Source organism: Miscanthus floridulus, chromosome 1, assembly GCF_019320115.1.
Source record: "Miscanthus floridulus cultivar M001 chromosome 1, ASM1932011v1, whole genome shotgun sequence".
Lineage (NCBI taxonomy): Eukaryota > Viridiplantae > Streptophyta > Magnoliopsida > Poales > Poaceae > Miscanthus > Miscanthus floridulus.
In genome coordinates, this window is record NC_089580.1 from 37340305 (window position 1) to 37367696 (window position 27392).

A 27392-nucleotide genomic window follows, 5' to 3' on the forward strand; every position below is an offset into this window, starting at 1 on the left:
TTTCTCCATGTCATTAGAGATGCAAAACCTTCGGCCACGCAAACAGGGGGAAATGGCTTGTCGAAATTGATATGAAGTAGCAACCAAACCAATAAATTTGAACCTCAAAGGCCTATGCAAATGCAAAATTTAGCTAAATGCACATATGATCTTTCATTACCTGTTTCAGCATTTGGAAGTGAAAGCCACCTGTACGTCTGCAATATTGATCAACATCACACAAGCTGATCCATCCAGCATAAAACATATTGATATAGCAAGGCATAAAGCACGGTGGATGAGAAAGAAGTGGCATGTGAATCCAAAGTGCTTCTACGGTTCTTTCATAGGCATGCTTGTAATCCGTCCCATGATGTTCCTGTGGTTTCCTCTATTTTTATTACCATATATGGGAAAATCCAAGTAAAAACGGTGATTGAATTCTACACAACTACTACTTCTTTCCATACCAATGCTATCTATGTTAGAGTCTTTGTTTATTTTTCCTATATCTTTTGATAAATCTAGATCGCTATAATATAGATTTATATAATCAATTTGGTAGTCTTACTTATTAATACACTATTTTTATTGATGTACTTGTCAAACGTATGGAATTTTTTTACTAATTATCTATAAAGTTTAGTTTTGAATTTAACTGTTTAATAATTATATTATATGGACTACTTGAGTAGGTTTTTTTTTCTTTACATTCATGTTGAGATCAAATTATTAACGTTTTGTAGTTTTTGATTCATAATTTTGTCTTCTCTAACTATGTTTTACATGAAATCTATATTTAGATATATTTCTTTACAACTTGTATGAAAATATAATATTATTTATCATTTCTTTAGCATTGATTTTCTTGTTAATTTAAGCCGTGAAATTATCATAAAATCTAACGGTGTAGGCTCTTTTTTCGATTATAGTCTTGTAATTGTATTAGGCATTGACACTTTGATTTAATTCAAGACGTTAGATCATCATAGTATCCGATGGTGTGGGTCTTTTCTATTTTTATTAACCTTGTGGTTGTATTAGACATAGACTCTTTGATTTAATCTAACTTGTTAAATCATAAAAATCCAACGATGTAGATTCTTTCTTTTTTCCTAATTATAAGTTTTTGGCTGTATTAATTAGGCATGACTTCTTTGGGTTAACACAGATGTATGATGACCCTTAACCCAATGACGTAGGTTCTTGTTTTTTTATTGATCTCATAATTTATAGACCCCTCAGTGAGTGTGGAGACTCCCAGTTGTATTGATATAATATATAGTCTTCAATCTTTTACGGACTTGCAGGAGCTCCAATGAGGCTGGACAACAACTCATTCCGGTTGGCCGAGTCCATGCCGGCCATGGACGCTGTCTTCCTAGCCTGGAACTACATAGGCAACCGCGATGCCAAGCGCATGATCTTCCACTACCTCACCACCACCGCGCGAGCCGCTGTTGCCAAGGCGGACGTCGTCCTCTGCAACACCTTCGAGGAGCTCGAGCCGGACATCGTCGCCCCCTACTCCCCAGCTTCTTCCATCCTGCCTATCGGTCCGCTGCGGACCTGGCAGCGCCTAACGAGCGAGGCGCCGGCCGGGCACTTCTGGCGCGCTGACGACAAGGCTTGCCTGTCCTTCTTGGACGCGCAGCCCTATGGCTCTGTCGTGTACGTGGCCTTCGGGAGCTTGATGGTCATGAGCCCCGCGCAGCTCCAGGAGCTCGCGTTGGCTCTGCTGGCATCCGCTCGCCCATTCCTATGGGTGTTCAGGCCTGGGTTGACAACCAAGCTCCCCACTGCGTTCACGGATCTCTTGCCACATCATGAGAGGAGTAAGGTGGTGGAGTGGGCACCGCAGGAGTGTGTGCTTGCACACCCTGCAATTGGGTGTTTCTTGACGCATTGCGGGTGGAACTCGACATTGGAAGGCATCCGCAATGGTGTGCCTTTGCTTTGTTGGCCCTACTTTACAGACCAGTTCACGAACCAAACATATATTTGTGATATTTGGAGGGTGGGCCTAAGGGTGGTGCCCAAGGGCAATGATGGCATTGTCACCAAAGAGAGAATCTTGGAGAGATTGGAGAGCCTATTGGGTGATAGTGGTGTCAAGGAAAGGTTGAAAAGATTAAAGGATTTGGCAGAGAAGAGCATGAGGGAAGAGGGACAATCTTTGAGGAACCTCAACGCCTTCATGGAATCTATGAGAAGGTGAGTTTATAGCATTATGGTTTGTTTGTTTGTTTTTTGGAAAGAAACTATTGCCTAGACGTTCAATGGCAATAGATATCAAGAAATATGAAAAGAAAATATCTCAGTACTATCAATTCTAAAAGAAAAAAACCGACAGGAAAGTAAAGAAATTTAGAAGCCAAAGTTAGCTATTCATCTCCTTGACGAAGTTTAGCACTTTTGCGATCGATTTTAGTTTCTTTGACAAAACTTCAGTTAAATAGTCATCGCATAATCCACTGGTTATGATATTTATTTTATATCCAACAAATAATGTGAATCGAGAGTTCGACCGTCTTATTTTTCTAGGAAAAGGGGGAGGGGGGAAGCATTTATTAAAAGAAACAGTACACAAACAGTTTAAGCCAGAGAGATTAAAAGGGGGATTCAAGAAACAAAAAGGAAATAAAGAAAATGGCCCAAGCTAGAGAGGTTAAACTATGGCTAGAGAGTTTAATTAAGCCACTGTCACATGGAGAGCAAGCATGAGGCCAGTTAAACTATGTCCAGGTATAAATAGCCCTCGTGGCCTCGTTGGATGACCTGGTTGCGTCGCACGCCCTCCATATGACAGTGGCTGCTCGACGTGAAATTTTCGTATTTTGATCTCTTTTGAAAACAATTTCTAGAAAAATACCAACGCCAAAACAATTTCTGAAAATAGACCATTTTTAGGCGTCTTAGCACATGACGCCGAGATATGAGGCTCGGCGTCGTGTCACGCCACGCCGAGGTTCTGCCACGTCACGGACGACCGGGGTCGTCGTCGCCACGTTGGCGCGTGGGTCCGAGACGTCGGCGTCCTGTCAGCCGACGCCAAGTGCCCAACATCGGCGCGGTCGGACAGAGCGCCGAGCTCTGGCCCCATCCGGAGCGCGGCCCAGGCGGCCCAACAGAGGACGGTGGCCCAGAAGCTCGGCGTTGGGTCACTTAACGCCGAGCCTCCAGACCTCGGCGTGACCCGACTCAACGCCGAGGTCTGGACCCTTTAGGCCGCGCCGAGGCCCCTTCTTCTTCCTCCCTTCATTCTGAAACCGCCGGCCTCCCTCTCTTCCTCTTCACCCCCGCGCCGCCACCAAACCCTAACCCCCAAAATCGACCCCCGGTGCCACGATCTCGGCTCCCGAAGGTTCCTCGAGGTAATGGTCCCTCCCCTCCTCCATTCTATCCGCGTAGATGTGCTTACATTGTCCTTAATCATTTGGAATCAAGGTTGTTTGGTTATTTGGTATATTTGTGTTTGCATTTGCAAAATGTATGGCTTAGGATGATTGAGTGCATTGTTGTTTAACTGTTATATGTGATGAACATGTTAGGTTAGTTTGGTTTCTAGTTATTTTGGTCATTAGGGTTATTTGTTTATTATAGGTGTCATTAGGGTTAGTTATTTGTTGGTCATTAGGGTTACTATGTATTTTATTAATTTGTTGGTCATTACATTTCAATTTGTTATGAGTAGAAATGATTATGTTGTTGGGGTTGAAAAACGATGAAATGATATATTTTAGTTTCTACTTATTGGATTGAAATATATTCATATGTTACACTACTTGTTGTGTGATGGATGTAGATGGATAAATTAGTGAGGTTGCATCATGGAGGCCGTATTGTTAGGACAAGAGATGATAGTTTGGAATTTCTGGACATGTGTGAGGAGTTGTTGATTTTTTCTGAAACACCATCTTTGACCCAGTTAGTGGAGCGAGTGAAGGTTAAGTTAGGCTGGAATGAAGGAGACGTGCATGTTCAGTTTGAAGGTGTCATAGATGTTGGGTCGTCGAAGGGTCCTCGGATCAAGCGGTTGCTCAAAATTACAAACGAGTCTGAATGGAATGATTACAAGGCAGTTGTATTGGCCTCAGAAGTGCGATCTTTGGATTTAGTAGTAAGTAAGGAGTCTGGCTTAGGAAATGATAACTTCGAAGCATGGCCATCTTCCCCCGCTCACATAGGTTATGGTCCTTTGCCTGAAGAAGAAATACTTGTCACACAACTAGGCTACGGTGGAGATGAGGAAGAGAATCCGGTTGCCGATGGTGAGGGCAATCATGATAGTGATGAAGATGATGATGATTATGTAATTGTTGATGCAGAAGAAGGTTTGGACGATGCTAGCGGAGACTTTTCTATTGAGGATGAGCTTAGCGACGAAGATGATCTTAGTAGTGAAGAAGACTTTGGTGATGCTAGGGCTACGAACCGTTTTGACATGGAGATAGCTGGAGATGATGAGTCCTTCGTAGAGGAGATAGCCGAAGACTCTGATGACGATCGCCCTGTTGGTCGTCTGAATTTAAGGGAAATAGAGATATTGTCTAGGGTCTTGCCTTGGAGAGATCCACTAGTTGGTGATTTCGAGGACCTTAGCCATGGTCATAGGGCAGTAGCTGATGGTGGGCAAAGTGATACAACTGTGCCTGATGTTAGCGGTTGCCTCATCATACGGAAGGGCATATTGTTTACTACTATGGATGAGTTGAAATCATGGTTGCAAGAGTACTCCATTGTACACAACCGACCTTTTAGGGTCATCAATTCATTCAAGGAGAAGAGGTACACTGTTGCTTGTGAAGAACAACAGTGTGGTTGGAGAGTATGTGCTAGGAAGACGAAGGCAGGCAAATGGAAGATTACCTCAGTGAAGCAACCACATGTTTGTGCCACTGCTGAGGCAGAAGAGAACCATCTGCAGCTCAATTCTAGGTTCATTGCAAGGCAATTATGCCCCGTGGTGAAGCATATGCCAACCATTACGGTGTCTGCATTGGTTGAGATCATCTTCCAACGGTATAATTACTATGTCAAGTATGGGAAAGCATGGAGGGCAAAGCAGCGTGCACTGGAAATAATATTTGGAAATTGGGAAGAAGCTTATGAGCGCCTCCCTGTAATGTTGAACGCAATGAGGGCCGTAAATCCTGGGATGCACTTCGAGTATTTACCTAAGGAGGGTGAAACAAGGAATGGTAGCCAGGTATTTGGAAGGGCGTTTTGGGCGTTCGGGCAGAGTATCGAAGCATTCAAGCATTGCAGGCCCGTCGTCTCAATTGACGGGACCTTTCTTACAGGGAAATTTGAAGGCACAATGCTTATTTGTATTGGGACAGATGCAGAGGACCAGCTTGTGCCATTGGCCTTTGCGATTGTTCGGAAGGAGGACACGGATAGTTGGTGTTGGTTTCTCAGGCTAGTAAGACAAGTGGTAATTGGTCTGGGACGTGATGTTTGTGTGATATCCGATAGGCATGCTGGCATTCTGAATGCCGTAGAACAAGAGATTCCTGGTTACGGCAAAATACATCACCGGTGGTGCACCAGACACCTTGCTCAGAATCTTATAAGGCGTGATCACACAAAGGACAACTTCAAATTATTTGAGGAGGTTTGCAGGCAGCAAGAGGTTCAATTATTCAAAGATAAGTTAGATGCCCTGAAGTTAGCCACAAATGTTGATGGCAGGCAATTCTTGAGCGAGTTGATGGCGTCGAAGGATAAGTGGTCACTTGCATATGACACGGGTGGTTGGAGATGGGGCTTCATGACTAGTAACATGGCAGAGATGTTCAACAGCCTTCTAAGAGGTTGTCGTGGTCTGCCTGTGACTGCTATTGCCTCATTCACCTTCTACAAGTTGAATTCTTGGTTCGTTTCGAGGAAGAAGCATGCGAGGTCTCTATGGACAGCAGGCAAAGCTTGGCCACTTTTAGCATCTCAGGAACTAGCTTTCTCAAAGAAAAAGTCTAAACGACAGAAGGGTTCATGTTTCGATCCGATCAACCATGGATATGAGATTCTAGAGGGTGGCGGAACTAACATTGGTGGTGAAGACCGTGGTGCTCGAAAACATAAAGTAGTGATCAATGAGAACAAGTGTACGTGTGGAAAACCGATCATATACCATAGGCCTTGCTCCCACATGATTACAGCCTGTCGCCTTAGACGTGTTGACCCTGAGGTCCCTCCCCGTATGGCCGCGGAGTTCTCTTTGAGGAACCTAATGAGCACCTGGAATCCTAAGTTCGAGCCATATCTTGACGAGAGTCAATGGCCTACTTATGATGGCCCCAAGTATGTGGCTGATCTTGGTTTACTCTGGAAGAGTAGAGGACCTAGGCGGCGGAAGCGGTTCAGGATGGACATGGACCGAGCCACGAAAGGTAGATCAACCACGAGTAAGGTTGGGAGACATTTTGTAGAGGACACCCAAAAGAGCCGTTGCTCTGGTTGCCATAAGCCGGGCCACAATAAGAGAAAATGTCCTGAACTACTTAGACAACAGGTATCCATCAAGCTAGCTACTAGAATTGCTTTGTGTAATGGTACATTGGTTTACTTTTGTTTTTTTTATTTTTATGTTACTTCGTACCACATACACATGCTTTAACTTACACTAATGGTTTGTCATTGCTTATGTTGCAGGATGGATCGGTTCCCCCTTCTTGATCCAAGGTTCGATGAGCACCACCGGGCTCGGAGGATCGAGAACGGAGAGGTATATTCAACAATTCGTATGAAAACACTGCATTGTTCATGTTTTGCTCTATAGTCCATGCTCTTTATAAAGTGACATGCACTAATACTTTTTCATGCTTGTTTTTTTTGCAGGTTTTGAATGTGCTGAGGCCAATGACACATGAGGCCTCTACGACCATGGTCTACGACGAGAGGTACACGCCCCTCCTGAAGGTGGCGAACCTTGCTACCGTTGCTCGTGTTTGTCGTCGAGGCACGCCACCTTTCAACCCAGCGGCGTTGACGGCGTTGATAGATCGGTGGCGTCCGGAGACACACAGCTTTCACCTACCATGCGGGGAGATGACGGTCACTCTCGAGGACGTTGCCATGATCCTTGGAGTCAAAATCCGAGGATTCCCAGTGACAGGAGACACGGAGTCTGAAGGATGGCAGCAGCGGGTTGAGCACTTCTTGGGACGGCCCCTAGCGGCAGTTGAGGCTGGCAAGAAACGGCGCAGCAGTGGGGTGTCCCTGAGGTGGCTTCGTCAGCAGTTTCGGGAGTGCCCACCCAACGTAGACGCCGAGACCGTGACATACTACTGTCGGGCCTATGTCCTCCACATGTTAGGTACGGTTCTCTTCCCTGACGGCACTGGAGACACGGCGTCCTGGATGTACATTCCGTGCCTTTTGAACTGGGAGGATGCCGGCAATAGGAGTTGGGGCTCGGCTATACTTGCCTTCCTGTACCGTCAGCTTTGCGAGGCTTGCCGCCGTCCTGGAGGCTCGCACGCTACAATGTCAGGCTGCATCACACTGTTGCAGGTAATAAAGCAAAGTTGTACAAGTTACCACTACAATTCAATGTATTTTCTTAACAAAAGTGATTAACATTCATGTTTCCACTCTTTTTTTGCAGATTTGGATGTGGGAGAGGCTTCCAGTTGGGAGACCGCATCAGCTTGATCCCCCACAACCTTGGTTTCCTCAAGGAGACGCAGTTGTCGCCCCTACCGTGGCACACCTCTACGAGCGAGCCCATGGAACATACCACGTGTCACGCCACGCATACATCAGCTTCACCAACGAGCTGGACACCCTTTTGCCACAGCATGTAAGTTTCCCACCCTTTTGCCCTAATCGAGGATAAGTGCACAAATTGAGCGTCGACTAGTTGATGACGACGTTGTGTACAGGTTCAATGGAGCCCATATCGGCGGAGGCAAGTAACGGATCTCAACTTGAGCGACTTGTGCATGGCAGACGAGGACGTCTGGACGATGAGGACCCCCCTTATTTGTTTCTATGCAGTTGAGTACCATCTCCCTCACCGTGTAGCACGGCAGTTTGGTAGGCTGCAGCCTTCTCCGCCCGATGATTTCTCCACCGGTTGGCAGCTCCACAAGTACGTAACATACAATATTTTGTTCGTTTCACATGAAAGAATCATTGAGTAGGCCTTCATATTGCCGATTTGGTGTAAAATTTGTAGGTTCAACAGACAAAAAAATAAGAAGATCACCAACTGGCAGCTGGAGCACCATCGCTACATTGATGAGTGGATGTTGATGGAGCAGAACAACATGGGCATCCACGCCGTCCATCGTGACAAGGCATTCCATGATTACCTTGTTTGGTTTGGTCAACGAACAAGGCTTCAATTGAGGCCCGCTTGGACGGAGCAAGACATTGCTGACATTGCGAGCGAGGATGAGGGCAACAACCCATATGACCAAGCTACCCGAGAAGGCAGGCAAGTTGAGATCGCCCCTGCGTTAGCCAGAGCTGTAAGTGATACAACTATTTCAATCTCTGAGGTCTTTACTGTGATAGAGACATAAATTATTGTTTTTGTTGCATAGAGCATGGAGATAATGAGGACAGTGGCCGACCAAGGAAGGGCATTGATGATTCCTGTGGGCGATCCTGATGAGGCCTCCATGTTACGACAACACATTCAGGTAGTCTTCTCTCATTCAGTTGATGTTACATCTTTATATAGTTTTGCGACCAACCCCACTTACTAATAGTGCTTTCAAAATGCAGCGTGCCATGCATCGCCTACGAAAGGTAGCTGCACGCCTTGGATGTAGACGTTCCCCGGATGTGGCAGTCCCACAACAGCTTGGTGCTGGACCTTCTACTGCACATGTTGGAGGGACTTCATCTTCACATGGTGCACATGGTGGCATGACTTCTTCTTCACATGGTGCAACAACTACTACAGAGGGTGGTCAAGGACATGGTCATTATGATGATGAAGTTGATGAAGGACAGGGAGAGTATGATCATGAGTACGATGAGATTGGCATGTCCCAGCTTGGAGATGCACCCCAAGGAACTCAAGGCCCCTCCGGTTCTGGACGTCCACATAGGACGCTCAGACCAGTGGACAGGTACACTCCAGGTACCTATCCGTTTGGGAGGGGAAAGCGTTACGCTCGCCGTCCACGTTAAGGTAGAAGGAGCGATAAAAGATCCAAAGACTTCATATGCTTTATTTTGTGCATGGACTATGTATGCATTGGACCTTGTACTATGTTTTGGACTATGTTTGTTGATTGATGAAACATATGTATGGACTATGTTGGATGTTGAATGTGTTGGACTATGTTGGATGCTTAATGTGTTGGACCTTTGTATGTACGGATGTTGAATGAATGTGTCTGTCGGTGTGGTCATGTGTTATGTGAATGTGTGGAACGTCGCCATGTTTCATGTTTCCAGCTATTAAGGGCCTCCGTCGCAACTCACAAGGAAGAAGGGGTGTCATCGTCCCCATCCTAGGGGAGCTAGCGAAGGGGACGCAAAGGGGACGAAGCACGCAAAGAAGATCCACGGTGACATGTTAGGAGAGTCGGGGAGCTAGCGAAGGGGACGCAAAGGGGACGAAGCACGCAAAGAAGATCCACGGTGACATGTTAGGAGAGTCGGGGAGCTAGCGAAGGGGACGCAAAGGGGACGAAGCACGCAAAGAAGAGATGATATATTGGTGAACCCAGGGGCTCGGCGTTTAGTCATTTGACGCCGACCCCTGGTACGTACTGGAAAGCAATTCACCGAAGCGCCGAGGTGCCCAAGCTCGGCGTTTAGTCATTTCACGCCGACCCCTGGTGCTTCCTGGAAACCCTTGCATCGAAGCGCCGAGGTGCCCAAGCTCGGCGCGTTATGACTAAGCGCCGAGGTTCGGCCCAAACCGGGCCACGGCCGTTTCCAAACCCTAGGGTTGGCGTGGGCCGCCTCGACGCCGAGCCTCAGCCCAACTCGCAGAAAGCCGAGCCAAACCCTAGGGTCGGCGTGGGACGACTAAACGCCGAGCCTCAGCCCACCACACGGCCGCCAAACTCTAGGGTCGGCGTGCCCTAGGGTCGGCGTGGGCCGACTCAACACCGAGCCTCGGCCCACCTCACACACGGCCGCCAAACCCTAGGGTCGGCGTGGGCCGACTCAACGTCGAGGCTCAGCCCACCTCACACACCCCAAACCCTAGGGGAGCCTCAGCTCAACATGTAAACGCCGACCCAATCCATTTGGTATATGTTGCGATCCTATTTGCATGATTCAAATGAAAAATCTTTCTCAACGATTCCTCTTCGACTAACACGAGTTATACTAATAAGAGTAGACAAGTTATATTTATGTTTGTATATTTGTTCCTGCAGGAAAAACCGATTGTTGGTTCGATTTCAATCCCCTATTTTTAGGGAGACTCAAATCTTTTTATTCAGTTTGGGAATCAACCATAGTACATGAAACTTAGAGGTAGGTAAACTGCAATTTATGAAATAGCGGAGGCACAACGATTACACTCACATCAAAAGTAACAATGGCATGTCGCAAACTAAACCTAGCATGTCTTAGGGGATTGAAAGAAACAAGTGATACAGACATTACAAAGGGAACACACTCAAATAAAAACTAACAATGGCATGTTGCAAGCTAAACCTAGCATGCCTTACGAGATTGAAAAGAACAACTCATACAAGCATTCCACATTCGGATTGACTAACAAATGTTGGTCCTAATAATGCTCCCACATATTGAACTGAGTTGCGCCTTCCCCATAGTATGATCCAGTTGACGGAGGCGGTGGTGGTGGCGGTGGCGGTGGCGGTGGAGAAGGAGGTCCATCCTTCTTATGGTTCGTGCACTCGCAGTACGGATTATTGCATAGTGCCTCCTCTGCATCATTGCTGTTGTCGTCGTCCGACTTGTCCCTGTTACCACCTCCAGGGCCATACTCTAGGTCAAAGATGCGTCCCTGTAGATATGTGATGTACTGTTGATGGGGATAGATAGGAGGAGGGTCGACCCATCTAGTGAAGCCACAGTTATCTGGACAGCTTGAATCCTGAAAACCCATCTACCAATAAGTACTACTAGAAACTACATGCAAATCTTAAAAAGGAGAGAGTTCAAAGGCAATACAAATCCTCGCGGGCATCTGAAGAAACGACGGCCTCCACCGTCACAGTCGTTGTACATCTGCACAACGCAATCCAAACCGTGGCGGCATTTTGGCCAATCTTCAATGCGCTTATCGTATGATCTAAGAGGTCTCTCACGGGTGAAGTCACTCTTCCTCTCCAAAGGAAATTCCTCTATTGCTTCTTCAAAAGAATCAGGACCCAGAGAACCCTCCCACACAATCGGAGGTCCCTTCCTCACCCCCTTTCCTCTCCCTCCACCTAAACCCTTTCCACTCGAGGAACCTCCGCTCGACATTTGCTAAAACTAAACCAGAAAACAAGTTGTGTGGATGTGGAGCAAGACATGGAGCACTATATATAGATATGAAGGCAGGTTCACCATGAATGCTACGTGACAAAAAACATGTGTGCCTACTCATTTATTGAATCTGAAAAGGCTAGATGCTTCATCTGAAAAGCCTACAACCATGACTGGTCATTTCATCTGAAAAGGCTACACCTGTGTTTTGTCACTACATCTTAATGCAGTACATCACTCTGATATTAATTCATTGCGTCTACAGATACAATAGTAAACGAATCTAGGCTTTTCAGTGAGTTTTCAAATAGACTAGTACCCCTTTCAGTGACTGCAACAGTACTTGTAGCCCTTTCAGTGACTGCAACAACACAAGTAGTCTTTTCAGTTATACAAACAGTACCACTACAGTCTTCGGATAGTTAACGAAGTACATGGCATAAGACCATCTGAAATAAAATCATAGTGCATTACAACATAATAAAAAAATTCCAGGGAATAAGTTCATCTGAAATAAAAGCAGAGTGCATTACAACATAGTAAAAAAAGTCCAGGGCTACACGACATCGCTCGTGAATGAACCAAATACCTACTGAGTGCAACGAGGCCACTTTCCCTTCCTCTCGGCATCGGGATTCTCCTCCATCGCTGCCTTCGCTCGGCGCACACGCTCAATCTTCTTCTCCCTCTCCGCCCGGTACGCAGCAACACGCCTCCTTTCCTCCTCTTCCTTATGCTCCTTTTCTATAGCCTCCAGTCTGCGTCTCTGCTCAAACCTCTCCTTAACCTCCGCATCCCACTCCTTCAGGCCTTCTAGACGCTGCTTGTCCGACTCCTTGATCTCAGTGTCAATCCACTGCTCAAAGTCACACAGTGGTGGAACGGTCTGCAAGAAAAACAAATTGTTACAAAACAAATAAATAAGCAATACTTAATATCACAAGAAAATTAATTAACAAAATAAAAATTCCTCACAAACGATGCACGGCGTTGTTGCTTTGTAGGTTCCCATGCATAATTGGGACACATCCAGTACCTCTGCCTATATGTTTCCTCATCTTCAGAGATGTCTACCTTGCAAGGATCACCACAAAAGCACATTGGTCGAGGAACACCTTCAGGCAGAGGCTTTAGGTCGTAGGGATTTGCCCTCTGGCGACCATAGCTACAATTGAAAGAATTTAGTCATATTAACGGAGAACCAAACCTAAACCTAGGGTTTTCTATTTGTTGCACAGATAATGAATAAACATTGGGATTACCTTGGAATACGAGCTTTACCACGTCTTGGCATCCTAACGTTACGAAGAAAACGTCTTGGTCATAACAAATTGAAATGTAATGACCAACAAATTAATAAAATACATAGTAACCCTAATGACCAACAAATAACTAACCCTAATGACACCTATAATAAACAAATAACCCTAATGACCAAAATAACTAGAAACTAAACTAACCTAACATGTTCATCACATATAACAGTTAAACAACAATGCACTCAATCATCCTAAGCCATACATTTTGCAAATGCATACACAAATATACCAAATCACCAAACAACCATGATTCCAAATGATTAGGGACAATGTAAGCACATCTACGCGGATAGAATGGAGGAGGGCAGGGACCATTACCTCGAGGAAGCTTCGGGAGACGAGATCCGGGCACCGGGGGTCGATTTTGGAGGTTAGAGTTTCGTGGGGGCCGTGGGGGATTTGGGAGCCGTGGGGGAATGGAGGAAGGGAGGGAAGAAGAAGAAGGGGCCTCGGCGCGGCCTAAAGGGTCCAGACCTCGGCGTTGAGTCGGATCACGCCGAGGTCTGGAGGCTCGGCGTTAAGTGACCCAACGCCGAGCTTCTGGACCACCGTCCTCTGTTGGGCCGCCTGGGCCGCGCTCCGGATGGGGCCAGAGCTCGGCGCTCTGTCCGACCGCGCCGATGTTGGGCACTTGGCGTCGGCTGACAAGACGCCGACGTCTCGGACCCACGCGCCAACGTGGCGACGACGACCCCGGTCGTCCGTGACGTGGCAGAGCCTCGGCGTGGTGTGACACGACGCCGAGCCTCATATCTCGGCGTCATGTGCTAAGACGCCTAAAAATGGTCTATTTTCAGAAATTGTTTTGGCGTTGGTATTTTTCTAGAAATTGTTTTCAAAAGAGATCAAAATACGAAAATTTCACCTGCTCGACGTACTATGGATAGCGATGCATGAGTCTACAACGAGGAATTCCAGAGTGAGTGGCTAATTAAGACCGGTTCAACCTCATTAACCTCACTTGATCAACGTAGTAATACGCCCGGGTCGTTTCTCTTATAATCTGTATTTTTCAGCTTATTTTTTTTGTTAGAACAGTATTTTCTTTTTACATCAAATTAGGCAGAACAGAACAGTGTTTCGGCTGGCGAGCGAAGCGAACCTGGCACGTATCTCTCTACAACTAGGGCGCAATCGTCAACGGCAGAACGAAACCCACCGCGACAAATTACCGTCGGGCGTTCCCAGGCTTCCCTCGATACCGGGCCCACCCGGAGGCTTTCCGCACGCGCCGCTGCCCCTCGCGGCCTCGCCTGCGCACTCGCACTCGCACTCGCCTTCGCCTTCGCCAGCCGTCCTCCTTGCGCGCCGCACTTGGCTCGCCTCCGCCGTCGTTGTCGCCGTCGCAGTCCTGCTCAGCGCGCGAGGTGCTGGTGGGCCTCGGCGAGGACGGCAGCGGTCAAGGCAACGCCGCTCGGCATCTGCCGCTGTCCACCTCGCATCGCGCACCCTTCCCCATCCACTGCCGCCTCGCCGTCTCCTCTACATCCTCCGGCGCCTCACCTCAAGTCCTCCCCGTCCATCCCGCCGTTTCTCCACCCGCCCGCCCAACGCCACCGGCTGCTGAAACGCTGGTCGCAGGTGCCCGGGTCGCCGCCGGCCCCCGTGCGGCAGCGGTGGCAGCAGGAGCTCGCACCACCTGCTGCGAGCGGCTCTACGGCTAGGCCATCAGCCGTTTGTGAAATGGGATGTCCGGGTCGTTGCCGGCGCGAGCCTGATTTTGGCTTCGAGCTCGACATGGACGACGCCTGCCATGTGTTCGATGAAATGCCCGCATGGTAATTTTTTTTGCCTCTTTTTTTGTTGGTTTGTTCAAGTGTTCCATAAACTCTACTTCTTCTGTATTTAGGCGTTGTTGTCCTCTTTGTCCATGGCACTGCTGGTTGGCAGGTGGTTAAAATCGACTGTTCGTAACTATGGAGAACATGGCAGCTGCATGGAAAGGTTTCCTTGCTCTTCGAATTGTTTCTGTGTATTTTAACGTAGTTCAACATATATATATATATTGTCAGTTGTGAACTTGAGACATGTTTACAGTGCTTTGACAGAGCCTGTTAACAAAGTTCAGCATTTTTTCGAGTAATGCTTATGTATTTTGGTGATAATTGTCCACTACTTGTCACTTTATCAATATGTGTATAATTGAAGGACTGCATAAGGTATTAAGGTGAGGATTTCGGGAAGTCTCTGTAACTACACTTTTTGCTCTAATAATTTCCATGTATTCCTTCTGATTCTATCGACCCTTTGCTTCCTGTGATGCTATTTGATGATGTGTGTATCTGTAGTTTAGGCAGAAACAATGGAATGATGGAGCAACTGTTATCCAAATACTAGGCTTACATCAGTATATTAGGAGTATCAGTGACAGATTTCTAAACATCCTTAACTCTTTTGCTTTGTATAGAAAAAAGATTTAAAAGCATCTTTTGGTGGCAGCTTGGTACGGTTGAGCTTGAAGGACGTCAGGTGGAGATAAGATCAAGGGCACTTATAAGATGTCTCATTTTGTGTTTCAGTGATTGCCGATCCAGGTGTTACATTCATAGCTGATCCCAAGAAACCAGGAGACGACCATTTGTTGGTGCATGCTGCCACCATCAGTTTGCTGCTGAGGAAGGCAAAGGATAAACAACATGTCTGCAATATCTCTGATGCCCTAACCTTCCTGAGGGATAATATATATTTTCCCCTTTTTTCTCTCACGATCCATGTTAACTTCTTAGGAAAGGTTTTGCATGCAGAAGAAAGCCACCCATTTGCAGAGGATCTGTGGAAATCAGTAAAGATAAACAAGTTAACATTTCGAGGTGTGAAGTTATGTGGCTGTTGCAAGGTAAAAATACAGGCTATGGTACAGTGGCTGTCAGTCTCATAGCCGTGAAGTTAATTTGTTCCTGTGTTCACAACTTTTGTTTCCACCTTGTCTGCCAATAGTGTTTCCTCAATCTAGAAATATGAGTCCAGGAATGGCTTGTGCGCCTGCCCAATATGATGTCCACAAACAAATAAAGCTACAGTCCTGCCCTTATTAAAACTGTTTTTAATTAGAGATACCAGTCTAGGAATGGCCCGTTGGCCTACTAGCTACAGTGTGATGCCTTCTATATGCATTATGCTTATGCGTAAACAAAATGTACCAATTCTAGGAATGGCCCGTTGGCCTGCTGATTTCTTCAATACTCACCCTTCTGCTATATGTAAGCCTATAAGGTGACTCACGCTGTTCCACATGCTAGAAGAATCTCCACGTAGTCAATTGAGTTTCCTTTGGGAATAATTAAATGTGATCCTAAGTACTTTGGAATCATGATCATGTACCTTTCCCACATTCAGTTCCTGCTGGCTATTGATTGTCAAACACTATTGACATCACGTTTCGTGGTGCAGCTCGCCAACTCAGGTAGCTCTTGGTATTCAAGTTTCTGCTTGCCGTTTCAGTCGCTCTTTTATTTTCCAAGATACTGGCAGTGGTAGCAAGCTTAATCTACAGTTAGAGATGGAAAATGAAACATGATAAGTCACGCACATTATCCATTGATGTGCACTCACAATATCCCTCCAACCAACATTATTATTTATTTATGTGCCAAGAATTTCATATGTTAGGATGTGGTGCTTGAGAAAGTTTCCTATGTTAGCGTGTGCAGAACAAGACCATATTGGTCAAACAAATATTTTTATGTATGTGCCTAAAATTTCTTTTCTCGTATCTGTGTATGTTTCATAAAATCCATTTTTGAGGCCTTCTTTTTTGTATTTTTTTGGGAAGTTAGGATCCATTTATTTGCTCCAGAGATTGGTTTTGCTTCAAATTGGCTTGTAGTCGGATTCGATTTATGTCCTGTTCTATTTTGTTTTTAGTTCAGAGTTCTCAATACATGATTGCTTGCAGGGAAATCAAAGCTAGAAAGAAGCCATCATAGCAGAGATTCTGGTAGGTGTGGCCTTCCTATTTCTTGTTGGTCTATCGACTTATAGATATGGCGTTCTAGAAAACCAAATCCTCGGAGAACACTTGTCAGATGCAAAGTAATTTTTCACATGACATTTGTTTCATTCACGAGAACACTACCCAGGTGCTTGCTTTATCACTGATGGTTATCAATCATATTATTGTCATGGTCATTAATGTGGCTAGAACAGATTATGCTAAGATTATGTAGATTGTAATATTTGTTCTACTTCCCAGCGCGAGTGTTAATAGTATTTCAAAAAGAAAAAAGTGTCATGGCTTTGTTTCCGTTCAACTTATTCTTAGTAAAAGTGGACACCAATATTTCAGTTGTCTGCTCAGCTATCAAATATGATAGGTGTAATGAACCAATCAACCAAAGTTGGTTTCCCATGGGCTCTCTTGAAAAAGGGGGCACCATTTCTCAGGTCATGCATATCTCTTCTCGAATGCACTGTGAAGCTTGCATGTTGTTTGCCGTGCTGAATGAGTGTTCTTTGTGTTGCTGTTGAAAATTGTCTTCCCGTTGCAACGCACGGGCATTTACCTGGTAGGATCAAAAGAAACTAAAAGGTGCATACAGTACTCTAGTTCGAGCTTGTCCGTCCCCTCCCCTCCTGCAACTGCAGATGAGACACTCCATGCTTCGCTAGTTCAACAATGACGTACAACTTTCCAAAACAAAAGCAACAATGACGTACGCAATTATGTCGGCCAAGCCGTAGCCGCCTGCAAGTGTTGCAATTTGCAAAGCCGTCTGCTTTGACCGGACGCCTCTGCACCACACTATGGCCTTGTTTAGATCGAAAGTTTTTTCAACCTGATGAATAGTACCACTTTTGTTTTATTTGGTAAATATTGTCCAATCGTGAACCAACTAGGCTCAAAAGATTCATCTCGTGATTTTCAACTAAACTGTGTAATTAGTTATTTTTTTTATCTATATTTAATACTCCATGCAAGCGTCCAAAAATTGATGTGATGGAGAGAGAGTGAAAAAACTTGGAATTTTGATGTAAACTAAACAAGGCCTATATCATGCAGCATCGTAGAGACGTGCAGACGGACACGCTCACACAAGAATCCCGGCCAGTGCAGTGCCTGCTTTGACCGCCATCTCCCGGGCGCACGAAAAGATGGCCGCCGCCGACGACGCCCGCACGGCGGCGCCGCACCCGCACGCGCTCCTGCTCCCGTACCCGGCGCAGGGCCACGTGATCCCGTTCATGGAGCTGGCCGACCGCCTCCTCGACCGCGGCTTCGCCGTCACCTTCGTCAACACCGAGTTCAACCACCGCCGCGTCGTCGTGGCCGCCGCCGGCCGAGCGCTCGGAGCCGCCGCGGCCGCGGCTTGCGACGGCCGGCTGCGGCTCTTGGGCGTCGCAGACGGGATGGGCTACGGCGAGGACCGCGACAACCTCGTCCGCCTCAACGTCTGTATGCAGGAGGCCATGCCGCCGCGGCTCGACGCGCTCCTCGACGCCGACGACGAGCGCCTCGGCAGGGTGACGTGCGTCGTGGTCGACGCCGGCATGTCGTGGGCGCTGGACGCGGTCAAGCGGCGTGGGCTCCCGGCAGCCGCCCTCTGGCCCGCGTCGGCGGCCGTGCTCGCCGTGCTCCTGGGCGCCAAGAAGCTCATTCGCGATGGCGTCATCGATGACGACGGTGAGTCCTCATACTCATTAATTAATGGCCACCTACAAGTTATGGGCTTTATCATGGCCAGAACTGTACGTGCACATGACGTTGACTTCGTTCTTGAGCTGAAAAATGATGTGCGTGCGTGCAGGAGCTCCAGTGAAACTGGAGAACAACTCGTTCCGGCTGGCCGAGTCGATGCCGGCCATGGACGCCGTGTTCCTCGCCTGGAACTACATGGGCAACCGCGACGCGGAGCGCATGGTCTTCCACTACCTCACCACCACGGCGTGGGCCGCTGTCGTCAAGGCGGACGTCGTCCTCTGCAACACCTTCGCGGACCTCGAGCCAGACATCTTCGGGCCCCACTCTCCGGCGGCCACCACCATCCTCCCGATCGGCCCGCTGCGCACCTGGCAGCGCCGGACGAGCGAGGCGCCGGCCGGGCACTTCTGGCGCGCCGACGACGAGGCCTGCTTGTCCTTCCTCGACGCGCAGGCCCATGGCTCCGTGGCGTACGTGGCGTTCGGGAGCCTGACGGTCATGAGCCCCGCACAGCTCCAGGAGCTCGCGCTGGCTCTGCTGGCCTCCGGCCGCCCGTTCCTGTGGGTGTTCCGGCCAGGGCTGGCGGCCGAGCTCCCCGCCGCGTTCATGGATCTCTTGCCACGCCATGGGAGGGGTAAGGTGGTGGAGTGGGCGCCGCAGGAGAAAGTGCTCGCGCACCCTGCGGTCGGGTGTTTCTTGACGCATTGCGGGTGGAACTCGACGTTGGAGGGCGTCCGCCATGGCGTGCCTTTGCTTTGTTGGCCCTACTTCACTGACCAGTTCACCAACCAGGCCTATATCTGTGATATGTGGAGGGTGGGGTTAAGGATAGTGCCCAATAATAGTGATGGCATTGTCACCAAGGAGAGAATCATGGAGAGACTGGAGAGCCTGATGTGTGATAGTGGTGTTAAGGAAAGGATGAAAAGATTGAAGGATTTGGCAGAGAGAAGCATGGGGACAGAGGGCCAATCTTTGAAGAACCTCGACACCTTCATGGAGTCTATGAGGAAGTGATTGTCCATGTTATAGTTTATTTTTAGGAATAACTACCCGTGATGTCCAAGACATGTTTCAGCATTATATACGACATATGAAAAATATCTTCAACAACTATTAAAATACAGTCCGCAATATCAAGAAATATGAAATATAATATCGCAATACCATCAATTCTAGAGGGAAAAAATCCCACATGAAACTAATGTAGCATCCTTCATCATAGATTAATCAATGAAAAAGGTACATCAACATCTGCAATATTACACAGTAGAAACGTAGAAGTCATCACATGATTCAGGACTAAAGTACATTGATGGTACAATATTAAACAATATTACACATTACAATACTCAATGAAACTAAAGTAGCATCCTTCATAGAATAATCAATGAAAAAGGTACATCAACGAATGAATGACTAAGCCGACATATCTCGAGATTAGTAAAATTATCATTGACTGTTGTATTATTAAAATCTAAAATAATAAATTAATAAAAACAAGAACACACACATCAAATCGAGAATTTGAATGCAGATGGACAAGTTTAGCAAAAGGAAAGCTAACAGAGTTCTCAATCAAAATCAACACACAAAAACAAAAAAGTTATAGAGAGCAAATAAAGAGAGACATTATGTTAGTCTCATAGGAGTACTTGTTAAAGTCACAATTTTATGGTGCAGTATTATGACTTTATGATCTTCATTTTTCTTCGATGATTCTATTGAACAGAATATATAATTTTAGGATTCTAATAACTATGATCTACGATTTATGATCATAACTTTGGAGTTTTGATCTGATTTAGGATGACAATTAATTTTAATAACCTTTGGTTGGCACTCGTTCGGATAAGATCATAGCTAATTGCACCCTGCCACGAAGGGAAACCAAACCAAAATCTCTGGCCCAGGCTACGCAAAGAGTAATCACAGGTCAAACCTTCCAACCAAGGGATGTCCAGTCCTGACCCTCGTGGTGGGTCAGCTTCCTCCAACCTCCAACCGGGCGGGCCACTGGACCAGCGACACATCCGGGGAGAAGAAAGCTCGGAAGATCCGAACAACGCTGACGGCGAGGCCGTAACCGCAGAGCAGCGGTTATTGGGATCTCTGCTCCTGCTCCTGCTCCTGGATGCAGGCACTTTTGAACTCCAGCAGCATGAGGTAAGCTGCAGATTCTTCCTTCTAGCCTAGAAAGAGAAGAGATGGATCATTTCTTCCGGCTTTCTGAGCGATTCGTTCGTTTCATGGGTTCCCGGCCCAGTTATTTTGCCCAAAAGAATCGCCTTGCTTGTTGCAGCTACTGCTGAGTGCGTCCTTTGCCTGGGGATCCGAATCTAGCGTCTCAAGGGGCGTCGAGTTCGTCGTGTTAACCCCCTCTTGATTCAGGTCAAAGGAGGGATTTTTTTTTTCTGGGGAGAGTTGACTCAGGGTGGTATTTAGCTGGATTGTTCCGCCACTCAGCCTCGAGTGGATTGGAGGATTCCTTAGCCTGTCAACACAACACACGGATGCGTTTTAGCAATGCCTTTGGCTGCCATATATATTCAGGGAATATTCTTGCTCACGCTGCGCTTGAACTTGAAAGATTAAATCGAATTTGAAAAGTATTTCTCCCTGAATGGAATAGTTGAAAGGGGGAAGTGAGGGCTGTACAATGATCTTGAGACAGAAAGGTGCCAATGTGGTCGCTAGGACACCGTTATAATGTTTAGAGAGATTCTGAACTGATGCTGGTTAGACCTCAGGATAGATCCCCTTGAGCAACGAGGAGTGCTTACGTTCCAACGAAACCAAAAGTTACATCAATTCTGGAGCACCTGTGAGGCTCCCATCTGTTTACTAGAAGCAGCTTCTAACTGTCTAACTGTGGATTGGAGTTGATACTGGGTGCATACCCTTTTTCTTCTTCTGAAAGAGGAGTGTAGTAGGAATATTTCCAATCCTTCCACCGGTCTATGTTCCTTTTGGATGTTGTTAGCTCAATCTCATATTACAAGCAGATTGGCTATTGATATTTTTATGTGGAAGTTTGACACAATACTGGAGGGAACTGGGAACTGGTAACTGGTACGAACGAAAATCGCCAAAATTTTCGAGACTGAAATTTTGACTAAAATTTGAAAATCTGAACAAATCTCATCCGAATGAAATACAAAATTACTGGTAGGACCGAAATCGCCGAAGATCATGAAATTTCAGCTGAAATTCTGACCCATGGTCCTGGTTGAAAATTCTATCACTGGCCACTAGGTTAACTTTCATGCACCTAGCTCATTAATTACTTCCTCTTGTAGAAGTGGCGTTTGGACATGGACATATTCCCCAAGACATACTTTGACCACCTTTGATTCATGGTTCATCTACTAAACCATACATTTAAAACCATGATAACATCATGATGTTATAAAACTCTTTCAGGAGATGTTATCATAGGTCACATTTAAAAAGGTGGTTTCTACCCCAAACATTGCCTTTATCTTTACTGGAGATATACCTAAGTTTCAGTTGATTAGAATGTAACTAATATACTTTTTCTTTACTGGAGATATACCTAAGTTTCAGTCAAAGGTACTAGATTAGAATGTAACTAACATATCATTAGAAATCTTTTATTGCTTCACAATTTCAACAGAAAAGTTATGAACCACTGTTGCCACTCTAGCAATTTTCAGTATATCTTTTGTGTCATATTTGTGGTCTTGTATTTCAGTGCATGAATTAGGTTCAAAACAAGGGAATAAATTAAAGTATGCCAGTGGCTCGTATGGCCACCATCTTGTGTGGTATGAGTGTAACGTAATTCGTTAGGAACATACAATTTCACTACCAATGCAACTTTCTGGCAGCTCTTACCCTAAAAATCACACTCTGGAATTTAGAACTCCCTAGATCAATATAGATCCATGCCAATGAGTGAAATTATGTTATATTGGTTTGACTGATTAGATTGAAACAATTTTTGTGACACAAAAGTATCACAGGATTCATGTGCATTCTGTGACTTTCTGAAATAGAAGGGCACTTACCCTCCTTTTCTTGTGAAATCGTGCTCTAATATCTTCTCCTGGTTTCAGGTCAAAGAAGATATTTGGGTTATCCATTTCCCTTGTACTCATCAACCTAGCTTCTATATTGGAACGAGCTGATGAGAATCTCCTCCCAGCTGTTTACAAGGAAGTCAGTGCTGCTTTCGATGCTGGTCCTACTGATCTGGGGTACCTTACATTTCTGATGAACTTTCTGAAGTCCATAGCATCTCCCTTGGCAGGTGTCCTTGCTCTCTACTATGACCGCCCTGCAGTTCTTGCGATAGGGACTGCGTTCTGGGCTTTGTCAACAGGGGCTGTTGGTGTCAGCCAGTATTTTGGGCAGGTTGCATTCTGGAGAGCTGTTAATGGTGTTGGGCTTGCCATTGTAATACCAGCACTTCAATCCTTCATTGCTGATAGTTACAAAGATGGCACACGCGGAGCGGGATTTGGTTTGCTAGCACTTATTGGTTCAGTAGGTGGTATAGGAGGTAGTGTTTTGGCAACAATCGTGGCTGGAGGGGATTATTATGGTTTTCCAGGATGGCGGCTTGCATTTATATCTGTTGCATTTGTGAGCTTCTTAATTGGACTTCTTGTATACCTTTACTCTGTTGATCCTAGGAAAATATCTCCAAGCCATTTTGGCGGTGATGAGGACAATGAGAGGTATGGTCTTCTGATTTTAGGGAAAAAAATCTTGACTTGCCTATTCCTATTTTAAAAGATAAATTACAGAGTTTTATGAGGAAGACATAGTAGTATTACTGCATTTTCTTCTTATCAGCTATAAAAGTTTCATCTGAGTGAAAGATTTATGAAAGTATGTTTTTTATTCCTAGCTGATCTCGTTGACAACAATATATAATATGTGGGCTTTAACATTTAACCTTGTACCACCGGAATTGTATATTTGCATATCATTGTAATAATACAATCTTATATAAATGGCAGGTTACATTTGGTCAGCAATGGTATCCTTCCTCCACATTCCATCTGGAAGGATTCATGGATAGCAGCGAGATCCGTAATGAAAGTGCGGACGTTTCAAATCATTGTGTTGCAAGGCATTGTTGGCTCTTTACCATGGGCTGCTGTAGTTTTCTTCACCATGTGGTTTGAACTCATTGGTACGGAGGCATTGGAATCTTTTCAATACTTCAATCGATTAGTATCCCTTTAGTTGAACATTTGCACTCTTCAACTCTTATAGGTTTTGACAACAGCAGCTCAGCGGCGCTGAATAGCTTTTTCGCTATTGGGTGCGCCATTGGATCATTTCTAGGTGGTGTGATAGCAGATCGCTTGTCTAGATACTATCCAGATTCTGCTCGCATCATGTGCGCTCAGTTTAGCGCCTTCATGGGCATCCCTTTCTCATGGATCCTCCTTACAGTCATTCCCCAGTCTGTTGATTACTGGTCTGCCTATGCTGTCACACTCTTTTTAATGGGCATTACCATAAGCTGGTGCGCTACTTGTGCAAACAACCCCATGTTCGCAGAGGTAGTCCCTCCCAAGCACCGCACAATGATCTACGCCTTTGACCGCGCATTTGAGGGTTCGTTTGGCTCACTTGCTGCACCTGCTGTTGGCATAGTGACCGAAAAGATCTATGGCTACAATGCGAAGGCTGTTGATCTAGCGCATGGATCAGTGGACGGAGCTTATGCACTCTCGAGAGGTCTATTGACTATGATGATTGTCCCTTTTGCTCTGTGCCTCATGTTCTACACCCCACTGTATACAGTGTTCAAGCGTGACCGAGAAAATGTTAGATTGGCCAGCATCAAGGAACAGGAGCTTATATGAAAAGCTTTCTGGCGAGGAGTACTGATGTGGTTTTTGATTTGGCTGACATCTGTTTGTAGTCTGGATTATTAATATTTACAACACCACCAACCCAGAAGTTGTGATTGAAGTACTTTGGTTGATGTCTAGGATACTCAGGTTTTATGTTTCTTCAGTCAGATATCATACAAGAGTACACATTTTGTACACAAGTGATAGAATGGTTGACCTCATCGTTCACAATGTAACTGGTTCAGTATATATAGACCTTAACCTGGAGTGGAGAGAAGGTGTTGCAGCTTTCCATTGAACTTTCAGCGTATGGATACAGTTCTTTCACATGTTATCACTGTACTTGTTTTAAACTGCCTGAACAATCACGCCAGTCCAATGCTGATGTCATTAGCAGAATTCTTGTACCAGATTCAGTTTATCAATATAAGATCAACACTTTTCTGACAGTGTGCATGTGTTCAGCACAGTCAACTGCTGAAAACTTTGAATTATTTTGCCTCAGCAGTCCTCTAATTCCTGTAATTCAAATTACCTCTCTGAACTCGTCTGATTTACCTGCAGTCTATATCAGATGAGCTACGGACGCGAGTTAACGAATCACCAGCATCCCAGAAATTACACGTCCGGGGACGAAACAAAGGCTTGGAAATTGGAATGGGATAGAGGAATTTTCTGTTCTGATGAGAAGCCATAAAGAATCCTGCTGTACGAAAATTTCTATGAATTTTAAGGTTAATCCAGAATTTAGGATTTTTAATCATATCATTTTTCTGTGTAAAAGTATTTGGATATTTTTTTGAAAATTTTTATATGCACATATTTTTAAAATTACTTCTATTTACTTCTCTACTAAACTTTTAACTAGCGTAATCCTAGCGTCAGCAAAAATCGCCGTCAAAAATTAAAGTTTATAGAAAAAAGTCTACTTAATCCTCAATTATTCAGGGTGGACTACTTCACCCCCTAAACTATAAAACCGAATTTTTTACCCCCTGAATTTTTAAAACTAGTCAAGTAACCCCACAATCGGTTTTGGATAGTGGTTTTGCTACCGTGACAGTAGTTTTATCTTTTTCTTATTTATTTATTTGCGCTGAATCTTTGAAAAATCATAGTAAATCACAGAAAAATCATAAAAATAAAAAATCCAATTTGTTGGACTCTATATAAGTAGATCTACATAATAACATATAATATGATTTGCTTTAGTACAAAATTTTTGTTGTAGCTTTAGATCTATATTTTTATAATTAATTAAAATAATTCATAGCTACAGCTTCTATGGTCCAATTGTGGTGAAATTTTTAAGATGAGCTAATTATTGTATGCTTGAATTATAGTAAAAATTTCATACTCATTGGATCATATATCTAATGAGTATAAAATTTTTACTGCAGTTCAAGCATACAATAATTAGCCTACCATAAAAATTTTACCACAATTAGACCATAGAAGCTTCAGCTATGAATTATTCCATTTAATTACAAAAAATCATAGATATAAAGCTACATCAAAAACTTTGTACTAAGGAATATCATATTATATGTTCACTGTACAGATATACTCATGTGGAGTCCAACAAAATTAGATTTTCTATTTTATGATATTTATGTGATTTACAATAATTTTTCAAAGATTCAGCGGAAATAAATAAAAATAAAAAGACAAAACCACCGTCACTGTAAGCAAAACCACCGTCCAAAACCGTTCGGGGGGTTATTTGATCGGTTTTGAAAAGTTCAGGAGATAGAAAATCTGATTTTATAGTTTGGGGGTGAAGTAGTCCACCGTAAATAGTTAGAAGGGTTATGTAGATTTTTTTCAAGTTTATAGGGGATCGAAAAGTAAACAGAACAAAACCCCTCGTGCTCCCCTATCAGGGGGAAATTTAAATATTTGCCATCGTTATGGTTGCCACTTCTTCAGATGTCGGCTTTAAAATGACAATTAAACATTTGCTACCGGAACAGTTTCAAAGCTTCATTTTTGCCACTTTTGACGTCGTGGCAGTCCAGATCACCCTGCCAGCGTGGATCGGGCTATCGAAAAGACATTGTTTGCCCCTGGCGCTTTATCCTCTCATGCGGGGCCCACTTGTCATCACCTTCCTCCTGCTCCCACCTTCCCTCCATGGCTGTCGTGAGATGCTGGCATGGCGCTCCAGCGACCGTGGAGGGCTAGCGGACGGCGGAGGAGGTCGAGGGTGGCCCTGCAAAACACACCGAGGGTGTCCTCGTCGGTGAGAGCAGATTAGGTGAGGCCGACGTCGGTGAGGATGGCCCAAGGTCTGCCGGCATCCGTGGGAGACGAGGTTTCCAGCTCAGGTTGTCCACTGAGATGAAGCGAGATGGCCTCCTCATGCGCTTGCGAAGTCAATGGAAGCAGCGGAAGGGCGCAAGATGGCTTGTGCGAGGAGATCGACGAGCTCAGGTCGACCCCGGCAATGGCGGCGGCGGTGCTTGGTGGAGGCGCTGGAGCAAGGAGGGCAGCTCAGGAAGGGGCGAGGTGGATGCGGCGTGCGCACGCGGGGCTCTGGGGCGGCTTTTATGGGGCAAGGGGCGACGGGGAAGGGCCAGGCCGTAGAGCTTGGGCGTCCAGGGATGGCGCTAATGTGCGGCAACCGCGCAAGCCGAGGCCATCGCCGTCGGGCTCTCGACCGTGCCCCACCCTTCTGCGCCCACCGCTGCCCAGTCAGCTCCGCGCGAAGCCGAGCACCACCCGAAGGACATCCACCCGCGCTAACGGCAGCCGGTCGCCATCATCGACTTGCGCCGCCGCAGCGCCTGCACCCAAACTTGCGCCAGGACAGAGCACCGCGCGCAGCCGCTGCCACCTCTGCCGTCGGGCCCAGACTGCCTCACCGTGTCTCCCTCTACTCACGCCTCTACTCCCTCTACAACGCCGACAGCCTACGCCATGGACGGACGGTGGGAGCGGGAGGAAGGTGATGACAAGTGGGCCCCGCGTGAGAGGATACAGCGCCAGGGGCAACAATGTCTTTTCCTCAGCCCGATTCACGCTGGCAGGATGATGCCACGACGACAAAAATGAAGTTTCGAGAACTGTTCCGATGGCAAACGTTTTTTGTCATTTTAAAGCTGGCATCCGAACGAGCGGCGACCGTAATCATGGTAAATATTTAGAAAAATTGAGGGATTGAAAATTAAATTTCATAGTTTAAAGTAATCATCGTAAATA

The 27392-nt window shown here is 45.8% G+C and overlaps 4 protein-coding genes across 9 annotated transcripts; all 4 read left to right on the top strand.

The window, feature by feature from the left end:
* Window positions 1–1030: 1030 nt before the first annotated feature.
* LOC136479352 (UDP-glycosyltransferase 83A1-like) lies at window positions 1031–17376 on the top strand. 5 transcript variants are annotated; one of them, XR_010764599.1, is made up of 4 exons: window positions 13821–14494; window positions 14566–15354; window positions 15461–15552; window positions 16612–17376. XR_010764599.1 is itself a non-coding variant. In XM_066477247.1 (3 exons), exons 2-3 carry the CDS (start codon window positions 1298–1300, stop codon window positions 16640–16642), a joined length of 927 nt encoding a protein of 308 aa, XP_066333344.1. In that variant the 5' UTR covers window positions 1031–1177; window positions 1290–1297; the 3' UTR covers window positions 16643–17376. The 5 variants fall into 5 exon arrangements, 1 of the variants encoding a protein (XP_066333344.1); XM_066477247.1 differs by lacking the exons at window positions 13821–14494; window positions 14566–15354; window positions 15461–15552 and adding exons at window positions 1031–1177; window positions 1290–2193; XR_010764596.1 differs by having other exon boundaries at window positions 14566–16119.
* On the top strand, window positions 3207–9280 carry LOC136479340 (protein MAIN-LIKE 1-like). 2 transcript variants are annotated; one of them, XM_066477236.1, is made up of 8 exons: window positions 3207–3353; window positions 6634–6706; window positions 6820–7494; window positions 7589–7783; window positions 7866–8074; window positions 8162–8456; window positions 8532–8630; window positions 8716–9280. In XM_066477236.1, exons 2-8 carry the CDS (start codon window positions 6635–6637, stop codon window positions 9124–9126), a joined length of 1956 nt encoding a protein of 651 aa, XP_066333333.1. In that variant the 5' UTR covers window positions 3207–3353; window position 6634; the 3' UTR covers window positions 9127–9280. The 2 variants fall into 2 exon arrangements, with proteins under 2 accessions (XP_066333333.1, XP_066333338.1); XM_066477241.1 differs by lacking the exon at window positions 3207–3353 and adding an exon at window positions 6357–6493.
* A 332-nt stretch (window positions 17377–17708) lies between the features above and the next one.
* On the top strand, window positions 17709–19537 carry LOC136479374 (UDP-glycosyltransferase 83A1-like). Its single transcript, XM_066477260.1, has 2 exons — window positions 17709–18336; window positions 18461–19537. The coding sequence occupies exons 1-2, from the start codon at window positions 17808–17810 to the stop codon at window positions 19369–19371; spliced, it is 1440 nt and encodes a 479-aa protein (XP_066333357.1). The 5' UTR covers window positions 17709–17807; the 3' UTR covers window positions 19372–19537.
* A 650-nt stretch (window positions 19538–20187) lies between these two features.
* Window positions 20188–24944, top strand: LOC136479385 (uncharacterized). Its single transcript, XM_066477268.1, has 4 exons — window positions 20188–20520; window positions 22434–23057; window positions 23343–23518; window positions 23602–24944. The coding sequence occupies exons 1-4, from the start codon at window positions 20489–20491 to the stop codon at window positions 24198–24200; spliced, it is 1431 nt and encodes a 476-aa protein (XP_066333365.1). The 5' UTR covers window positions 20188–20488; the 3' UTR covers window positions 24201–24944.
* Window positions 24945–27392: the final 2448 nt, after the last annotated feature.